The sequence below is a fragment of the Pyrgilauda ruficollis genome, unplaced genomic scaffold, assembly GCF_017590135.1.
Source record: "Pyrgilauda ruficollis isolate IOZ18807 unplaced genomic scaffold, ASM1759013v1 scaffold88, whole genome shotgun sequence".
Classification (NCBI taxonomy): domain Eukaryota; kingdom Metazoa; phylum Chordata; class Aves; order Passeriformes; family Passeridae; genus Pyrgilauda; species Pyrgilauda ruficollis.
In genome coordinates this window covers 400,901-421,791 of record NW_024530821.1, presented here as the reverse complement: position 1 = coordinate 421,791, position 20,891 = coordinate 400,901, and the positions used below count along the sequence as shown (strand labels likewise).

The window sequence follows — 20,891 nt, the reverse complement described above, 5'->3', positions numbered from 1 at the left end:
GAACTCTCCTTTGTAGCCACAGGCATGTGTGCTTCTTACTTGAAAAAAAGTCTGAGACATCCTGGGCTGGGACCATAAAAGAGCACAGCTGAAGATCAGGACGAGTCTGATCACCTCAGGGATTTACCAAACCTGAATAAGTATGTCAGCAAAAACACAAACTAAACATCCAAAAGGTTTTTATAAAAATACAAGCCACAATGAAGCCCAGGTTGTACCTTGTGCTCAGATAAAAAGAACCAGTTTAATTTTAAAAAACCCCTCAATTTTGATGAAAATGAGAATTCACTTCCCATCCTGCTGCTCCTAATCATTAGGATATCCCCCAAACAGTGCTTGGCACTTGAAGATAAGCCCAGAACCCTCCAGCCTTCCTTGACCCACTTCCTGAGCTGGGGTCCTGCATCAACACCATCTGCACCAAGAGGGTCTGGTGAGGAAGCCACAAATGGGAAATGATGCTGAGCAAGAGCAAATCCACCAACACAGCAGCAGCAGGGATGGATCCCCAGCGTTTATCAGGGAACAGGAGTCTGCTACTGAGCCAGTTCTGCAATTCACTGCTGGCAAAGCAGCTACTGAACATCTCTTGGTGGATAACAGAGCACAGGAGCACCTGCTCTCAGGTGTGCCCAAAGCCTGGTGCCCAAACCCAGCTTGGCTGTTCTGAAGGCTGACAAAAAGTGACAGCTCAGCCTGCGTGGGCACAGGCAGCAGCTCCCCTGGACAGGTGCATGGCTCATTTTACATCAATAACAGAGCTCTTGATTTCAAGCCCTGAGCAAGAATCACCCAAGCGGCCCCTTGGAAACCTGGGACTCGATGCTGCCTCTTCACACACTTCTTCCCAGCCAAAATGCAATCAGAAAGAGGAATAGGTTTGCTCTGTCTCTCCCCAGCTCATTAGGCTAATCAAACATTACCTACGCAAGCCTGGGATGAATTTGGGCCAACCAGGAAAGAGGTTTCGCCTGCCTTATTGTTCTGCAGATTAGGCTTCCTGCTTTTCCTTTGAGGTATGACACTGTTTCCCAAAGACCCTTTCTCTGCCCCATAACTTCTGGCTCCCAGGTTGCAGGCTCTTTATTCCCTTGTACAGTGTGCCACGTTTTCAGGTCTCACAATTCCAGCTGGTCCCCCGGGAGCCCTTGTGCACATGACGGATGCAAAGCCACTTGCCACTGACGGCAGCACCTCCCAGCCCTGTCACTTGTCACCACTCAGACCTTCCAGTGCTGACAGGTTCCTGAAGGGATACCCTGATGGCCATGGGAAAAAAAGAAAAAAAAAAGAGCCAGCACATAAACCAGAGGGCAATTCCAGTGTCTGGTCCAAGGGAGAAACACAATGTTCCAAAGTTCATCCCAGAACAATGGGCTGGAGGAACAAACGGCACCGAACTGTGGCCAAGGGGCACCCATTACACGAGTCAATTGTTTCCCTCCACCTGGAAGGGAAGGAGAAGATCCATCCAGACTGATTAGCATGTTAATGATCAAAGGAAAGTTTTTGAAGAGACTCTTATTGTGCAATGATTGCATTTACGTATTTCAGGGAAACAAACAAAATACGCCTCGGCTGGCGGATTACCCAAGGAACCCACATTCCCAGCAGGATGGTTTATCCATTTCTCACTCCTGTTATGGCTTCTGAGGGAGCCTGAAGCAACATGTTCATCCTTCACTGGGCAAAATGAGACCCTCTGCTTTTCCTTCAACTGAACACAGCTATTTCTGCAGGTTGATGCTGTCTAATGATTGGGAATTGGTTGGTTTCTTCCTCAGAAATTCCTTCCACCTGCAGCATCACCTGGGTTGGCATCACACCTTTACAGGACGCTGGTTTGATCCCTGCTTGGACCAGGCATGAAAAGGGCAAGGCTGGGGTGTTACAGCAGGCAGTGCCATTTCATTAGGTGCCACTGGTTCCTCTGAGTCACTAATGAGCCACAGTCCCCCCGGCAACATGCTCGGGTAATTATGGTGGAGGTGCTGTTTTTTCAGATGAGTCATAAAACAGAGGTCTTAACCTTGTAATTAAAGATGCAATGGCACGTTTGGGGAAAAAAAAAAAAAAAAAGAAAAAAAATCCCAAGTTCACCCTACTATGTCCTGGCAAAAACCCAGCCCTGGTAATTTGTCTTCTCCCAACATAATGCTGTCCCACAGCACCAACCCAATTCAGGTTTCCAAACAGCCTTGTTGGCGCCTTTGGAAAAGCTCTTACATCCCCCACGGAAGGGGCACATTAACATCAGGAACCTGTGCCTGGCGTGCCCAGGAGGTAAAAGGTGATGGGTGTTTATACAAGCCCAGACACAGGCAGGGAGCCATGGGAGCAGCTGACAGGTCAGGGATTAGCACAAGTGGAGGTGGGAAGGGTAAATTGGGGGCTACAGCATCTGCACCTCTGATGCACTACAGAATTCAGCATTCACCTGACTTTTTCATACAATATTTTGGGTTGGAAGGGATTTCTAAAGGTCTACTCCACCTTCCCTGCCACGGGAAGGGATATCTGTAACTAGATCAGATTGCTCAGCATGCCTGATCTTGAACATTTCCTGGGATGGAGCATCCACCAAATCTCTGGGCAACCTGCAAAAATTTTATTCCTTATGTCTAATCTAAACCTCTTTTTGTTTAAAACCATCACCCCTTGTCTTATCCCAAGAAGCTTTTCTAAAAAGTCTATCCCCACTTTTTCTAAAGGCCCCCTTCAAGCAGTAAAATGTCACAATAAGTTTACCCTAGAACCTTCTGTCCCAGCTTTGGCTAAATCAGGAGGAAACATCTTGAAACCAAAGTGTCCTCTAATAGAGGACACCTCTTCTCCAGCTTGAACATCCCCAAGTTTTGAACTGAGCAGAACAAACCAGACAGATCTCGGGGACAGCCCAATTAATCTCCTTCCTCCTTATGCCCCAGTCCCTTTCTCCCTGTATTCCCCAAACAGCAGCAAGCATTTCTTATGCTGAGGGATGCTACCTAAGGACAAGGCCAGCTGGCTGGTGCTGAAGTGCAGGCTGAGGAGCAGCCAGAAACACAAACTCATCAGCAGCTCCACCTGCTCCCCTCTCCAGGCGCTTACAGGATTTCACATCCAAGGTCTCGGCTCCTCGGCCGGGTTTTGCTGTGCTGGGTTCAGGCAGAGCTGAGAGCAAGGCTGAGCCTGCTCTGCTCCAGCAGCCACACACACCAATCTCTCATTTCCTCTCCCCACCTCACCTCCACTCCTGAAATTAAAAAGAGTTCAAGCAAGGGCCAGTTATGAAACACGGCAGTGATCGATGCAATTGCTGGGCTTAGGGAAGCCTGGGCAGGAGAACAACTCTCCACATTCATTAGGTATCAACATGATAATGCTCCAGTGTTTGCCTCAAGTTGCAGAAGTATTTCCACGAAGGATAAATCTTCCTCCAGCCTGCAAAGTGCAGGGGCTCAGGGGTTTCCCCTCTGCACACCCTCAGATCCTCCAATCCCACGCTGCCAGTTCTTTCACTCAGGGTTTTCTTTCAAAGGCTCCAACAATTAAAGAAAAAAAAAACCCAAGCAAAGAATCTTCAGCAAGAAAAATGCTTCTAGAGACAAAGCTGGAAAGCACTACCCCAAGGAGCAAAGATGGAGCACAACTCATTCCTGTGCCTCTGGTACCTCGCAGAGAGGTCCTGCCTCTCTTCAGACTCTTTCTCACCCATCACCTCCAAGGACAACCAGACTCTCCAACTGCTCTCCCTATCCAAAGGCAGAACAAGGTGTCACCTTCCACTGTCTGCCCAAAAGCACAAGGTGCAGCTCTCTTTTGATAATTTAAGCTGTGCTCTTCTTTTCTAAACATTAATTTACTCCAGAAAATAACCTCCTACTGCCATCCCAACCTTATTCCCTGCAGGGATGCCTGTTAGATGAGACTAAATTGGAGAGGCACATGGTGTTACCACTTCTTTCCTTTCTCAAAATGAAAATTTCTGAGCTTTCCAAGCGCTAACTCAGAGGTGAAGAGCTGAAGTGCTGCAAAAGAGAAAACAAAGCTGCTTTTTCTAGACTCAAGGATACAGCTGAAGATTTCATGGCTAAGCCATTACCCTTCGAGCTGAGGCAACAGCAGCGACCCCAAGAGCCACCAAGGCAGAGGAATATCAGAGAATCACAGAATGATTTGAGCTGGGAGCTAAAAGACCATCCAACACTCTGCCATGGGCAGGGACACCTTCCACCAGACCTGGATATGAAATTTCTTTTTTAACTGGTAGCAGAGTCTGGGCTGCTGTTGTTGTTTAAGGTGCTTAGCTTTAGGACGGGGATGGAACAGCTGATCTGCCATGGGAAGCACCAGACAAGAAGTGGGTATATTTCCTGATTTCTTACATTCTTATCATTTTTACATTTAAAAACAAGCCCCTGCCATGCCATCCTCCATTATTAAATTCCTGTGCACACTGCGTCTCCAACTAATAATCCATTTTGACTCTCTTGTTTTAAAGTTAGCAATAAGTTCCCTTGAGCCTTGCAATACTGGAGGATTATGAATAAAAACACATTCTCGGGATACTTGGGTAACTCAATTACACTGTTCTGGTGCTGGCATCTTCCAAATAAACAGCCCTCTGCAGCACAAGCCTTATATTGAAGTGAAACACAGCTCTGCAAAAGCTTTCTACAAGTACTGCCACAGCCTTTAGCATTTATGGCTTTTTTTTTTTCTTTGCTTAAATCTCTAGAAATTCTAGGGCCTTGATAGTTAATTGGAGTTTATTTTGAGACAACACCAGTTTGAAAGAGGTACTGGGGAAGAACCTTTTTATTTACAGGCCCCTTAATATTGGCAACTCTTGGGCTGTCTCTGAACATGGGCAGCTCGTACATCTGGAAAATTTAATTAGCCCAAAAGTTCTGATCAGAAAACATCACGTAGCTTCACTATCCTTTACTCAGGCTGTGCTCCAATTTCACAGAATGGTTTGGGCCAGAAGGGTCCTTAAAGACCATCCAGTTCCAACCCCATATTCCAACATCTTCCACCAGACTAGGTTCCTCCAAGCACATCCAACCTGGCCTTGGACACTTCCAGGGACAGGGCAGCCACAGCTCCTTCAAAAACCTCAATTTCCACCATTTCTGGCTGGAGCTCTGAGGACATTTCTCAGACTCATCAGCACGTGCAATGTCCTGCCTCAAAGCTGACAAAGCAGAACACGTCAGACTGCGAGTGAGAAGTTACCACAAAAATCACTTGTTTGTGCTGAAAAAGCCTCCAGACTTTGCCCATTTCCTCGCAGGAAGAATTAGCAATTATTGCATCATACTGAACTGCCCAGTCAGATAACTGGGCAGAAATGGGATGGGTAACTGGAATGAAATCCACTTCCCAGAAGTCATGCAGGACTTTAGCTTTGCAGCAAAGTTTTGGCCACTTCCAGCTGACTCCAGGAGTTCACTGAATCCAAAATCAGAAATGTTACAGTTAAGTTGTACCCCCTCAAACTGATCCAGGGATAATTCCAGCTTGGACAAATTTATGGTCTCATCCAAGGCTTCAAGCTGGTGGAAGATGATGCAGCTTCCCCCATCCAAAGACCCCAGTCCTGGTGTTCAGTATTAAACTCTTAATAAATTCTTATTCTTTGCCCTCTCCACCCCAACATGAATTAACATCCCAGGACAAGGGAATTCCTACACAAGGGATCTGGAAGCTGCATTCAGGTTCCTGCAACTTGGAGCAAGGGAAGAGTCACAATTTATGTGCTTTAAATACCTAATAACCAAATGGTGCTGCTCCCCTTCTCCACCCAAAGTCAGCAGAAACACAGACTTAAGAGAAAAATCACACACAGAGGAAATAACACCTCAGGGAAAACCTGTAGGAGAGAAGGAATTTTTTAATTATGTAGAGCATTAACTGAAATGAAGTTTAAAAATCTCAGTGTGCAGCAAGAGCTCAACAGGAGGAGGACAAGGAAGCCTCCTTTGATAACACAACTGCATCACAGCAGAACAGGACAGGAGCTTGACAGGCAGCAAATCTGATCACAGCCGACATGATCAGCTCTAAATATGTCAATATTACAGTTTTTCTCCAACAGAGCCTCTCTTGTGCTCTTAAAACAAGAGATTCTGGGAGTTTCCAAGAAGAACCAAGCAGCACAGGCTCTTGGTGGAGACATTCCCTGCAAATCATTTAAAACCACCTTAGTCAGCAAGAATTAATGGACAGCAGCAAGCAAAAAGCTATTCTGGCTCAAGTTGCCACTTCTCATTTCTATCTACACCTTCAGCAGCCGATTCCTTCCACAGCTCCACCTGATTCAGCTGGAAAAGGCTGGTGAGAGCAAAGCTCCTGCTGGCACAGAGATTGGAATATGCCCCTGTGCTGCTGGTCTGGGCAATCACAACTGACAGACAGGACAAGAGCTGCAGATTTGACTTGTTTTTCTCCATGCCCAGAGAGGTGTGACCAAAAAAAAAAAGAAAAAAAAAAAATCAGAGAAGTCAGGTTTTCCAAACTGATCATTGTAATTCAAGGAAGTGTGAGATCAGTCAGGAATGCTTGGTAAGGAAAGTGCCTGGTAAAGGGTGTCTGATGCTGCCTGAGGCAAGCTCAAACACAGACCCTTCCCTAAAAGGCAAAGGAAAACATCAAAGACAAAATTCAAGAGGGTCAAAAAGACCTTTTGTAAGTCATTAAATGGGGAATATTCGCACTGGGACTCCCAGGGAGTTTTTTCTTGAAGGGCTGAGTCAAGATCAACTACCGGAGTCTTTTTAGGCACAGCTTTGCAGCCTCGCTGTCCTTTGTCAGTGCAGCACACATCCATCCCCAGCAGAGCCTGAGGGGGATAATCCTCCCTTCCCAAGGCACAGCAGAGCCCTATCCATCCCCAGCTCAGTGCCAGGGCTGCAGGGAAGGGCTCTGCAAGGACAGACCACAGGCACCAGCTGGGATCCTGCTCCCCCCCGGTTCCACCCATCACAGACTTCAAAATATCTTCCCAACACAGCTCCCAAACACAGCAGGAGAAGAGCAAGGAGTGGGCAATGCCCCACAGGGCAGCTGGTACCCACAGGGAGGGCAGCTCTCCTCTGCCTGCATCTGCTGCCCCTCACCTTCCTCTGCTCATCCTCCTCCTCCTCATGAGGTTGGGGAGGAAAAGCACAGTCCCTGAAGGGAAAAAAAAGCACAGCACACCTGGAGATTTAACACAGGCAGCAGAAGAGCGCCTGGCATCACTGGGTAACAAAACAGGGATATTCACTGCAGGTTTTTACCTAAATGGGTTGATTAAAACATCATCTGCATGCAAATACCTACAAGAAATCAACTCAGGAGGTCCTCAAAACAGTTTAGGAGACAGCCATGCCCCAGAAAGATTTAAATCTACTCTGAAGCTCTTCACCCCAGTAAACTTTTGGAAGATGAAGTGCTGCTCAGAGCAGACACTGAGGAGGAAGGTGCTTTTAAGCAGCCCCAATTTGATGGCAAATTATTGCTCCAGCTCAGAGACCCAGACCTTCAGGGACACAGGCTTTGCCCTCCTGATGTATAAACACATCCTCCAGGAAACCTTACAGGAGAGAATGTTTCTGTCAATAATTCTTTAGAACTCCCTTTATGTTTAACACTCTCCTCTTGCCACAGGGATGCATTGATGTGTTGCTTACTCCCCTATCCCCCTACGAGAAGTATCCCTAAAGGTTTTTCACCATTTCTTTGCTTCCCAGAAGGGTTTCATTCCCCCAGATCCCTGTTTTTAGGACTCGGAGGTCTGGATTATCTAAACTAAACATCACACCCCTTGGAAATGTCCCATTTCTGTGATTTTTGGAGAACACAAACCAGTCCTCTGACATTTCCAGGGCTATCCTGAGTCACTTGGATATAAAGTTTTGCTCCATGGATTTATCTAAAGTGTCCTCCATCAGAGTGGGATGACATCCCAGTCCTGGTCCAGGCAGAAAACACAACTCCATGGCTTTGAGGCTCAGCAGGCACTCAAGGCTCAGACCATGGATTATATGCAAGGAGCTGGACATTCTTCTGAGCATGGAAATGGTGTGGGGAGGTTTTAAATTATGCCACGGGGCACCGTGGTAAATGAAACCCCAGAACTCATTTCCACAGTGGCTGGCTGGGAAAATAAAGCATCATATTGAAGGGATAAAGCAGGAAGCATCCTCCTGCCTGCTCCCTGCCAGGCAAACACCCACCCACACACAGGCTCAGGGATCAGACGTGGCTGTTTTCAAAGCCTTTTCCTCACTGCATTGAACAATTCCCCTCCAGCTTCCTCCAGCTCACCCACTGCAATAAAACCAGCTAATAAAGAGTCACTGGGTGCAGCAGTGACAGCTCCCAGAGACCTCCCCCCCAACCAAAAAAAAAAAAAAAAAGGCTGCTTGGATTTAGCAGGAGCACCACGTTTTCTAGGTTGACTCATCACAATTTAGCCCACCCAAACAATTAATATCCGAGGCTGCCTCCCAGAGGTGAGCTGCAAGAGGAAGCCACCCTGCAGATCCAGAGTGATGCAGGATATCCACTCCTCACCCACTGCATTTCTTGGGCAGCATTTCACAGGTGAGCAGGACCATGTCAGCAGCAAGGCACCAACAACACTTTGGGATTTGGCTGTTGGACTGTTCTGGCTATTCTCCCCCCACCTTTTTTTTTTTTTTTTCTTATTTTGTTTTCTTTACAGGTTTTGTTTTGTTGGGGGGAGGTTTTGTTTTGTTGGACCCTCTAAAACGTGATTTAAGTCTTGCAAGGATTTCTTGCTTAAGCACTACATGGAGAGGAGAGACAGCAAACACCTCCAGAGATGCCACAAGCTGGCAAAGGCCCAAGATCAGGCCAGTTGAGGCTCCTCAGCAGACTTTTCCTGAAACATTTAAATAATTTAGAAAGCATTAACTCTTACTGACAGCTTCTCAGGCAGCTCTTTCCCTTGCAGGGCCCTATCAGAAGCCCCATCACCCTTAATCCAAAAGAGAAAGAGATACTGCAACAGCCCCAAACCTTGGTTAGGGTTGAAAATGGATTTTAAAAGATGCCTGAGATATTTTGTTCTGCTGAAATGCCTTCTTTGTACAGGCAGGTCTTCCAGAGGCCACCACCTGCCACTTATCTGCAGTGGCACTGTGTAAACCATGCAAAAATGGTTAAGAGACAGTCTGACAACATTTCACTGACTTGGGGCTATTCAGAGAGTGGGAGCTGCTCCCTGTGGGGGTTTAAAGTGTAAATACTGTAAAAATTAAGCAGCAGGAAGGAGTAAACAGGTGGGAATAAGCTTTTCTTGGGGGTTAAGTGGAAGAGATGCTACAGCAGCACCAGTCTCACTCTGGAACATCCCTCCCTCCTCCAGGGTACCAGGGTCATGTTTTGGAACAAAGTGAATTTCTAGAAAGTTTCTTTTCCCCTGCTATCTTATCGCCACTAGGAATGAAAACAGCTGCTGAAAGGCAGCAGTGGCTGAGCCAGGCTTTTACAGCAAAGTTGTTCCTGCATCCCTTCCCACCACCACCCCCCAAAAAGGCACTGGATGGAACTGATCTAACCCACAGAAAACCAGAAGTTAGGCCCAAACCCAGGGTCTGTACTGGAAACAGAAGCAGAGCACTGAACCCAGCCACCTGATCACCAAACACATTTTCAGTTGTGCTTCTCATCAAGACTCAGAAAGAAAAACCTCCCTCTGCCACGAAAAGCAAGAACAGCCCAAAGAATCCCCAAATGGCCACAGAGCTGCACTCTGCAGCCTCAGAAACAGGGTCTGCAATTCCCACCAGCTGCAGCAGGATAACACAAATCACCCCATGCAGTTTGCCATGTTTAGGAGCCATAAAACAACATCAGTGACAACAACAACAACAACACAGGTGGGGGGAGAGGCAGCAGCACCAGATCCCATTTTCCAGTCCGTCGTCAATCCAAAATTAAAATGCCCCAGTCCAGTGATGAAATAACTGCAGACTGACAAGCTGTGAGATAATGTTATTCATTAGGATGTTGTTTATGGTTCATCTACAAGGCTTCCACGGCTACAGCACCAGGGATGATGTTTGGGAGCATTTTAGACACACTACATACATGATTTTGTCTCCACTCAGCACTGCACTTCCCCCAAGTGAAACAGCTCTATGTAAAGCTCACTGACAGGCTGGGAGGATGTTTTGCCATTAATTAAGAGAAAAACCAGAACAGAGAAGCTCTTCAGTGCTCATCTCCCCATGCATACCTTGAAACTAAATTCAAACCCCCGACAGCCAGCGCTCCGGTTAATTTAAATGGAATTCAAAAGGCATTCTCCATCCTTAAACACAGAGACACCCAGCACAGGCAATAGATATCATCACTAAGCACAGCAAAGCCCATAGAAAATACATCAAGCACTGCCTTACTTTAGTGAATTAAATAATTCAAGAGCTGGCAGAGCTGCTTTTTTACATTTCCTGACCAAATGCATCACCCAGCAACAGCAGCGCTTCAGTTTGGGGGGGGGTTTTAAGACCACAACTTACCTGCACTACTTCTCCAAGAGAGAGAAATGCCTCTGCTCCCCTCAGGGCTGCTCCCCCCAAGCCACCAGCACTTGTCCCCAAAGGCCACTCGCTCAGGTGGCCGAGGCAGAGCCAGCAGCTCCTGCTTTTTCACTGGCTCCAATATGAATCCATCCAGAGCATCTTTGTCCCTCACTTCCAATTGGCGAGCGGCGGATGGGTGGAGTGAGAGTGCGACCCATCAGCTCCCAGATGGACACCTCCAGCCCAGCTCTGCCAAGCCCACACCTGGGCAGCACCTCTGCACATGCCACCGCTGCCCCAGCCAAGGATTTGGGCTGTCTCCTTCTCCAGCCAGACGGATCCCACCACCTCTCGGAGCTGTTTGCCTCCAAGAGCAAAAATAGAGTAGTTAAAGCGACCCAGCGCTCCGGAGAGTTTTGCTGGATGCAGGATGGAGAGAAGCTCCTGTGCCTCCTTAAAAAAGAAAAAAAGCTCTGTGCCAGCCAAAGCTGAAGTGAGAAGATGCTGTACCTTACAGAGAGTAGTACAGGGAAAGCCAGAGGATGAAGAAAAGGAGGAGGGGGGAAAAAAACCTGCTGCTGAGAGGGAGACAGAGCAAATTCCTTAAAGATACAGCTGCCGTGCCTGCCGGGCTCTGGTGTTTCATCCAGCTCAGCTGCACGGCAGCAGCAGTGCAAGGGTTAATGCATGCATGCAGTGGAATGAGAAACAGGGCAGCAAGTCTGTGCTCCAGCAGCAAGTTGCAGAATTTCGAGCTGAAAGATCTCACCTCATCCGAGGGGACTTAAATCCCAGCCTGTGGCCAGTGCTGGACCTTGAGGTGCCTAAAAAGCTTTGGAGGGAAGATGCCACATCCTCTCCTCCTGCTCCAGCCCATTCTACACTGCTTCACTTTCCTTACAATTCCAGATTTCCAGCACAATAAGCCAAGTCTCCCCCAGAGACTTAAACCCCAGAGGAATGGTCTAAGCTGGCCAAACAAACAAGAACAGCAACTGAAAAAAAACCAACAACAACAACCAAAAAAAAAAGCAACAACAAAAAACCTCCCCAAAACATCAACTCAGAAAAAGCAGAACCCTAAAAGAATAAGACAGAAATAAACAGCGAATTATCCAAATGCTGGCAAGGCTGGGTCACTCCCCTACTACAGTAACTCTGGCAATCCCTGTGACTTCAGTAAAAAAATTCGGGGTGATGATATTTACCAGGAGGCAGCAAACATTTCCCAGGGCACGGTAAGGGGAGGCAGCAAGGAAGGGAAGGGGCATCCCTTTAGGAGAGGCAGCCAGAAGCCCCCATCCCCAGGCCCTGCCACAGGCTCGTTTCCTCCACACAGAACCACAGGCAAAGCGTGTTTTTAAACACCTCCCACGCCTTTTCTCTGCTGAGACTGCTCAGCCAGTCTCCTCCATTTTTTTTTTTTTTCTCCCTTGCCATGCCACCTGACAAGCTTTTCCAGGTAAGGCACATCACAGACTGGCAATGAGATGCTAAGGAGGTAGAGCCTGGTTCAGAAAGTGTTTGAGGGTGGAAGAGACCCCTGGAGGTCTCCAGTCCCACTCCTTGCTCTATCTTTAAATAGAAATCAGGGTAACACCTCACCAAGCCAGACAGCTTCCCCAAAAAAAGTTTGATAAGAAGTTGAGACTCCCATCCTTAGGATCAGCACTTACAGAGCTCAGCTCCTGAACCAGCAGGATCCGCCAAACTCCCCGTATTACATTAAAGCAAGATTTGAACCAAGCTGGAATTTTTAAGGTAACTCCTCATAGTGAGACAAACCTGCATAGGAGATCTTCAAGCCTTCCTCTATCCCCACACCTGATACCTTCACTAACAGTTTAGAGGATACCTGACAGCATCACAACCCCAAAGGTGAACCGAGCCCACTGAGCCTCCAGCAGGTATTTCAGGTTTCACGCGGTGCCGGATCCATTTCAGCAAGTGAACAAGCTCAGGAAACAAAAGACTGGCTCAGATCAGTTTCTATTTTTAATTTTTTCCACGCTGAGGTTGTTTATCAGCTCTCAGGGTGTAGCAGAGACCAGAGCTGCTCCTTGGTGGAGATGCCAGCGGCCAAACTGTGCAACCAAGAGAGCATCACCACAACCACACCAACCCATCCTCCAAGTCCCACCTTGCGCTGCCTCCATCTCCAAAACCTCCTCAAAACCCCACTGGGTTGCTCTGCTGCCCTGTCCCAACCCTTCCAAGCCCTGGGCACGCACCGTCCACTGGCCTGCTCCACCTCTGCGGCACCAAACGCTGCGGCCACGGGGCCAAATCCTGGGAAGAGCCGGCGCTGGCCCCGAACTGGCCGTAGGGCGAGCGCAGGAAGGTGAGCCGGGGGTAGCAGAAGGACGCCGGCTCCATCAGGACAGAGAAGAGAGGAGAGCCAGGTACGAAGCAAACCGCGTCTCCCTTCGCCTCCTGCAGCGCGTACTGTTGGGACATGCAGTCTCAGAGCCTTCTCCCAGAGAAGTTCCTTTTTTTTTCCCAAAGGATTTAGTGCAAAAAAAAATTTAAAAAAAAAAGAGTAATAAAAGAAACCCCAAAGGCGCTGGAGCAGCCCCGATGCTGCTGTCAGAGCCCAGCAGAGCACACTGGCAAGGCAGCGTCTCCAGCCTGTATTTAAACGCCCCTCTCAGAAAGCAGAGATGCAGCACAGGAAGAGACAAATTCCAGCTCTGCGTCGGGCTGATAAGCCAGGTTTATAATATTCAAGAAGTATTGGCATTACTACAGTTCCTCCCCCCACCCCAACCTCCTCCCGCAAGGAATATCTTGTGCAGGAGCTTGTTGTGCACAATAAGCAAAAAAAAAAGCAAAAAAAAAAAAGCCCAATCCCTAAAAAGAAAAAAAAAAACCTAGAAAAATCAGCCTGTTCCGGTGGGAACAGCCAACACGTTGAATAAAACAAACACACGCGTGTTAAGCCCTGGGGACGCAATTAGGCTCGGAGCAGGGGGAAGAGGCGTTTAACTCCTGGAAAAGGAGATGGCAGCGGGCGAGAGGAAAAGGAGAATAAACCAGGTGCCTCACACCGTGTCCCGTGGCATGGGCACTGCAGGGTGCCAGCACCTGCCCCAGCACCAGGAGGGGAGGAAGGTCACCCCATCCTCCTCCCAAGTTGCCCTGTCCTCCTAATTTCCACTCCTGAGCCCCTCTCAGTGGGCAACACCCAGCAACAAGTCCACTCTACCCAGCGACAATCCACGCCACTGTTTGCCCAGCTGAACACCTTGAGACAAAGGTTGCCCAGTTCTCATCATTGACCAGCTGGGATCTTCTCTCCACCAGCTTCAAATCTTAGTTTTCCCCACCACAGCCCCCGTTCAGCACTGCTGGCATCCATCCCACAGCTGCCACAGCCCCACCAGCCTTTCTCCTGCCACTTCCAGCAGCTCCTTCAAAGCTGGGGTACCCCAAAGGACATGTGGGGAAGTCCTCACCCAACACCAGCATAAAGTGTAACCCACTCCAGTGCCTTGGTTTTCATGTTTTTCTCCCCGTGGTCTTGCACTTTTCTCAGCAAATCTCTGAGGACTGACATTCTCTGAGGATTGAACACTTGCTCTGCTCCCTACCCAAATCTCATCAGATTCCCTACCCAAGCTCAGAGCTCACAGAACCTCCTTCAGCAGCAGAGGTGGAGTGAAGCCCTCAGTCCTGCTGGTTTTAATTGGGAGTCAGAGCCAGGGATGAATTTAGAAAGAGGGAATAGAAAAAACCCACGGAGCTATGAGTGACAGCAAAGCCCTTTGATGGCACAGCCAGCACTGACAGATGCAGGAGCCCTCAGTGCTGTGCTCTGGGCCAGCGTGTCACCGTGCTCTGCAGAGAGCTTTGTGGAGAGCTCAGCCCACAGCAGAGTTAGGAAGTTGTATTTCTAGTAAAAAAAAGAGGAATAAAAAATAAAACTTGATTTCCAGCATCGCCAGGTCCCGGCACAAAATGCTGAAGGAGCTGCTCTGCAAACTGCACAATCACACAATCACATACATCAGACTCAAACAAGGATGAACTTTGAGGAATTGCCTTGGCATTCCCAGTTTTTAACCACACGGCATCCTTCCCAGCAGATTCCCCACCCACCTGGGATGGGAACAGCAAAGGTAGCTGGGATTTAACCTGTGCTGGATGTCTTGACAAGGATTTGAATATTTAGAGAGTAGATAACAGCTCCACGATGATGATGATGAGTTATCAAAGCATCCTGAGCTTTGTTTACTCCCAGGGCAATCCCACACAAGGAACCAGGACTTCTCCAGAAGTGGGGTCACATTAGCAGGAGGTAATTCAAGTGCCACCCAGCCCACTGCAACAGAAAGGTTCTGGGAACCCTGTGGCTTCCCAGAGACACCTCAATCACAGCACAGTATTAGAATGACTAAAAGAAAACCCCAAAAAAGCAGCTTTCCCCAGTTAATGTGATTTAACCTGCCCTTAGGCATAAAGTACCTATGTAGAGCATCAGTGCAGTTCTGCCAGGACAGAATTGGAGGTTTTAGTCTTATACAGGCAAGTAAAACAGCACCAGGCTAAGCTGGGTAATTCAGGACTAAAATCCAACTTTGCAACTAAAGCTTGACCTTGAGCCTAACTCTTACCTCAGCTGCCTCCTGCAAGAAAGAACAAACCAAACAGCAAGCACGCAAAATTGAACAGCACCAGGCAAAGTCTGATAATTCTGGATTAAATTCCAACTCTGAAGCTAAAAATCTGACCCTAACTCTTACCTCAGCTCCCTTCTGCTGTAATATCCAACTTCTCACTGACACTTTCCTTTAAGCCAGGGCAGAAAGCTTCCCTTGCGGATCCTTTCCCTTTGAAACCCAAGACATCTTTGTTTTCACACTGACTCAACACAAAAATAAAGCTTGTTTTAATAAATGTTTACAGCCTCAAATGATTTACTACAGCTTTACTAGAAGTCAAGCCACTCTGAGCTTACACACAGATATCTTATGCCACCGGGTGGGTCAAGCGAGGGCTCCAGTTAAAACCCCAACCCTTCTTTTTATCTGCATTTATTTAAACAAGCTGAAGCATTCAAATTGCCAAGGAACAACAGGAGAGCCGGAGGGGAACTTCCTCTGCGGTCCATCATTCTTACGGAGCACCAACTGTACAAAAGCCACAGATATTTCAAAACTGGAGGGCTCTGGCTGAGATGGATTAGCCAACAAATCCTGATTACAGCCGGGAAGCGGCGACGCGCGGCTCGCAGGGGGGTGGCAATGACTGAGGTTGCTGTGCAGACAGGACTCCAAGTGTTGCCTCGCTCTTCCAGCCTCCCAAAAAACCCCAAAAAAGCAGCCACAAACCCAAGAGCAGTAACCCAGGTGAGGCACAGCTGGATTTACTCAATCCTGGGTCAAGCGTGCTCCAGCACTTGAGGAGCAGGAGTTTGGCAGAGGAGGACAAGGCTGCGCTCGCACCTACAGACAATCCAGGAGAAATCCTGCAAACACTGAAACTACTCGGGGCAAAGGGGAAAATTCCCTTGGATTCTCCACGTGCAAATCCGCACAGAGAAGCTGAGGCTGCCCCTGGATCCCTGGAAGCATCCAAGGCCAGGCTGGACAGGGCTTGGAGCAACCTGGGACAGTGGAAGGTGTCCCTGCCCATGGCAGGGGTGGAATGAGATGGACTTTGAGGTCTTCCCAACCCGAACCTTTCCATGATTTTCTATTCCTGCAGGACAGCCCAAACCTTCCCATGATTTTCTATTCCTGCAGGACAGCCCAAACCTTCCCATGATTTTCTATTCCTGCAGGACAGCCCACAGCACCGCCAGGTCTCAAGAATGCCAACACGGCCGTGGAAAAGCAGCAGAGCCGAGCTCTAAGGCAGAACATCAGCTCTAAAGGAAAACCTCTCCATTAACCCGGAGCGGGAAAAGCTCCGGAGGCACAAACCCACCCCGAGCACCGATCCTCACCAGAGGTCCGGGGACAGCACGGGTGACAAAGCTGCTGTGCCACCTACAGTCACTTCTGGTCCAACACAGAAGTCCCTGCAGCGGTCCCTGTCACTCCAGGCAGTGTCACCCAGCGCTGCCGCGGCCATGCCGGTGAAGGAAGCGCTTCCTCTGCAAGGCAGCGAGGGGACACCGCACAAAATAACTCTGAAAGTTCACCCGAAATCAGACAGCCAATTCCCAAGCGCATTTAAACCCTTCCTCCCCGCCGCATTTCAGATTAACTCGTTGCTGGGGGTCTTTCCCCGCACGCACAACTGCTCCAACTCTTCGCATTAAAGTTTCGCTTTTTCTACTTTTTTTTTTTTTTCTCCCCCCCCCTCCTTTTTATTGCGGTTTTTACACCAACACGAAGTCAGGCAACCTCATCCGCTCAGCAGAGCTGGGCACTACACCGTGCCCTCCGCCCCATGCTGGGTGCAGACAAGTAAAAGTAAAAATGGGGCATAAAACACCCCCAAGAACAGCCGGACCCCGAGTTTCCATCGCTCCTTTTCCCCCCGCTCCTCCTGTCCCACCGCATCCCCGGCGCTGGAACATCCCGCTCTGCCCAAGCAGCTCAACTTTAGGGGTGTCACCAACACACAAAAAAAAAACAACAACCCCAAAACCCTTCAGCAGATGCAAAGGGAAGATTTTTCCCACCCCCGATCCCAAGAGGAAAAACCAGAACACATCCCCCTCCAAGCCCACCGCATCCCGCCGCGACCCCTGCGCTGCTGCCACAAGCAAAAGCCGGGGTGGCAAGCGGGGGTGGCAGGGGGACACCCCGGTGTCCCCAGAGCCCCCCGGAGCCCTGTCCCTCACCGCAGGGCTGGAGGTGGAAGAGCCGCCGGGCTGCCATGGCCGCGCCGCTCATCCCGTCCGCACCATCGCCGCGCCTTCGCCTTCCCCGCGCCCGCCGCCGACGGGGGAGGGGGGCAGAGTTCTTTATTTATTTTCCCCCGCCGAAAATAAATAAATAATTAAGGGGAAAAAAAAATAATAAAAAAAAAGAGACAACTCGGTTTTCACCCCCGCCTCCCTCCCATGCACACGCGCCAATTTAAAAAAATTAAATAAAATAATAATAAAAAAAAAAAAAAAAAAAAAAAAAAAAAGCTGGAGAAAGTCCCGAGTGAGGAGCGCGGCTGGGAGGGGAAGGGACAGGCGGTGTCACACCCGGCCGGGTCCTAAAGCCCGCCCGCGGCCCCGGCGGGGACAGCGACACCGCCAAGCCGGCTCCTTCCCGGAGACCCCTCCTCGGGGAGCCCAGAGGGGAGTGGGCATTTTTTATAGAATATATTGAGTTGGAAGGGACCTCAAAGATCATCCAGTGCCACCCCCTGCCATGGGCAGGGACACCTTTCAGTCCAAGCCCTGTCCAGCCTGGCCTTGGACACTTCCAGGGATCCAACAGCTTCTCTGGGCACCCTGTGCCAGGGCCTCACCACCCTCTTATTGAAAAAAATCCTTCCTAATACTAATTCATATCTATATGGACACATATCCTTCAGGTTGAGACCACCCCCCTTGTCCCAGCACAGCAGGCCCTGGATCGAGGCTCTTCCCTTCAATGAAAAATTAAATCTTAATCCTTCAGGTTGAGACCAACCCCCCGTGTCCCAGCACAACAGGCCCTGGATTGAGGCTCTTCCCTTCAATGAAAAATTAAATCTGTATTCACTTTTCCAGGGCTGCAGGCTGCTGGAAGCATTAGCAGGGGAGATGATGTTCATCACTTCAGAGCAGGGGAAAGCACGGCGCTGACAAATCTTGCTTCTCCCATCAGATGTGCTCATGGACACCGTGCGGTCCCAGCATCCAGACTGGTTTTCTCTGCCACTTCAAAATTCCTCTGAAATAACCTGGCACAGGCACTTTTGAGTCCAAACCAACCAGCTGGGGGTCAAGATAAATCCCTGGGGCACAGCACAGCAAGGGAGCTTGAGGTTCTTCACCAAACCAAGCGGCAACAATGAAGTTTGAAAAGCAGGGGCAGAAAAAAGCAACCTGCAGCCTTTGCTGTAGGAAAAACCAGGCACATCTAAGTTGTTATACCATAAAGATTGGACTGGGACTGTTTTGTTTCTCCATTTCCTGATTTTTCTTTCCTCCAGAAGGATCTCAGCTGATCCAGCTACAGCAATTTGGGAATCCTGGAATGGTTTGGGTGGGAAGGGTCCTTAAAGACCATCCAGTCCCACCCCACCTGACATGAGCAGGGACACCTTCCACTACCCCAGGTGGCTCCAAGCCCTGTCCAACCAACTTCCAGAGATCCAGGGGCAGTTGTAAAATTTGGATATTTGGAAATGAGGGGTGAAGAAGGTTTAAAGAAATCTTATTGACATCTTGGGTTTTGATTGCTACAGATCTTGGTGTAGAGGCAGCATATTCTGAGTGAACTTTCACCATCCTCTAAATCGACAAACCACATCCAGGGGGAAAAAACCCAAATCACCCAGGAAAGCATTTGACATCATTTGAACTGAGGTGGAAAACTCCCTGTCAGAAATTGAAGGTTAAAGCTATTACTCCAACATTTTTCTCATACTAAATCCAAAACACAGCATTTTACCAGCTCCTGAGGAAGAAAACAAATCAACTCTATCCCAGCCAAAACAAGGACATCACCAAAAAGAGGGGGGGGAAAAAGCAGGGGGGATTTGGTTTTAATCCAGTTATTTTGGCTTGGAAGATGCATTTATTGAGGAAGTGAATCCTTGTTTGAATTGTTTTAACTGTACACGTTGAATACAACATTTAACTCTGTGCCCACGTTGAGCACGTGGCAGCTGCATCACGTGAGAGGGAGCCCAGTGTCCCCAGGGATCACCTTGCCAGCTCCTCCTGGAAGAGGATAACCAGGAAGGACTGTGGAATACATGACAGCATGCAGGGACAACTTCACAGGGCCAGGGAGTCTCTTCCAGGAGTTTTAAGATCCCCTCCAGTCCGGCATCCCATGGGCTCTCAGCTCGTGGCAGGAAACTTGGCTGTGTATTAACTCCCTTTTAATACACCAAACCAAATTTCCCCATTATGATAAATTATCATTAAAGCAGAGCCTGTCCCATGCTAGAAATCTTAGCCCCCCACCAGTAACATTTTCTGGAGGGTATCAGCTTATCTGCCACCATGCCAGGCACCAGAGGGGACATCAGACACTGCCGTGTCTGGCGCTCTCCGGTCTATCCCAGCTCTCCAGACCTGATCTCTGCAGACATTCCCCACTGTCACAGCCAAGCACAGTCACCCAGGGCCAGCTGCATCCAAGGAGCAGCAGTTCCACCCTTCCCCGAGCCCATCAGCTGCTGAGGAGCCTCATCCCAACATTCCCCTCCAGCAGGTTCTTAACTTTATGCACAAAGCCATCCTCCCTCGCAGGCAGAAGTTCATTTTCCTCCCTTATTGACTGACTGCTTGGCATTAAGCAGCTCTTTGTAGCCAGGCTGGTTTGTGGCTGGAAACCAGCGGGAAGTGGATTTTTGCTTCACAACCAGATCATACAGGACCTGCTTGCCTGGTCCAGCAGGATCAGTCAAGTATCCCAGCAGAAGATACTTGGGTTCCCTCCAAGCCAGGGACAGATGCCAGGTGTATTTGCTTTTTAGCAGGATGCTTTTCCAAGACTCTGATTGATTTTCTTTTAATTTTTTTTTTTTCTGGTGGCCTCACATTGGAGGCTGCAAGAGCCTGGACACAGAAAGTAACACTAGGTGGACCCAAGCATTGCAGAGAAACCCTCATCCCATCCTCATGAAGCAGCACTGGTATTCCCAAGCTGTGACACAGCCAAGACTTGAAACAAAAGCAAAGAAATTGCTTAGGAGATCCAAATTAAAAATTTAGTTGCCACCATACCTGCAGCCTGGGTTGTTTGATTCTGTTTGCATCATGAACTCCTTAAATCCCATCCTACCTCGTAATCTTTGAGTGGAGCTCAAGGGAAACCTGAGTTCTCTTCCCAGCCCCTGCTGCACATCCTGCTCGTGCCATCACCTGCAGGACACTGCAATAAAAAGGCACAGCAGAGGGAGCAGCGACCTGCTGGGAGCTCCCAGGTAACTCCTGCCTTGGAGTTCTTGTCATTTGGGATAGGGTTTAAGTGTTTATCCCACCACTGTTCCCTTCTCTGGCTTCACCCCACAAGAGCAGCTCTGAGGATCCCATTCCAGGACACACATTTCAGGCTGCTCTGAGGTACCAGGTTTGCTTTCAGGCATCAAAAAAATTAACTTTAGAGGCCAAGGAAGCCTGACCTGCAGTTTGAGCAGGTTTTGAGACTTTTAAGTGAATTTAGCAACTGCTATCTTCTTTTTGGTGCCTTTTCAGCTCCAAAAGGCACAAATAAATGTTAGACTGAACAGCATCAGCTCACCCAGGTGAAAGGGAGCACATCA

At 48.8% G+C, this 20,891-nt stretch overlaps 1 protein-coding gene across 4 annotated transcripts in view; it reads right to left on the bottom strand.

Annotated features, from left to right (window-relative positions):
- The window catches only part of SLC4A11 (solute carrier family 4 member 11), a 97,293-nt gene extending 79,885 nt beyond the window's left edge, over positions 1-17,408 (bottom strand). Inside the window, exon 1 of one of the 4 annotated variants that reach the window (XM_041488147.1) lies at positions 17,314-17,408. In XM_041488147.1, the coding sequence (XP_041344081.1) occupies positions 17,314-17,365 (52 nt within the window). In that variant the 5' untranslated portion in view covers positions 17,366-17,408. Of the gene's footprint in view, positions 1-10,517; positions 12,142-12,751; positions 13,181-17,313 lie in introns of those variants that run through there. The other 3 variants (XM_041488145.1, XM_041488146.1, XM_041488148.1) reach the window with 3 other exon arrangements.
- Between the last annotated feature and the right edge of the window lie 3,483 nt (positions 17,409-20,891).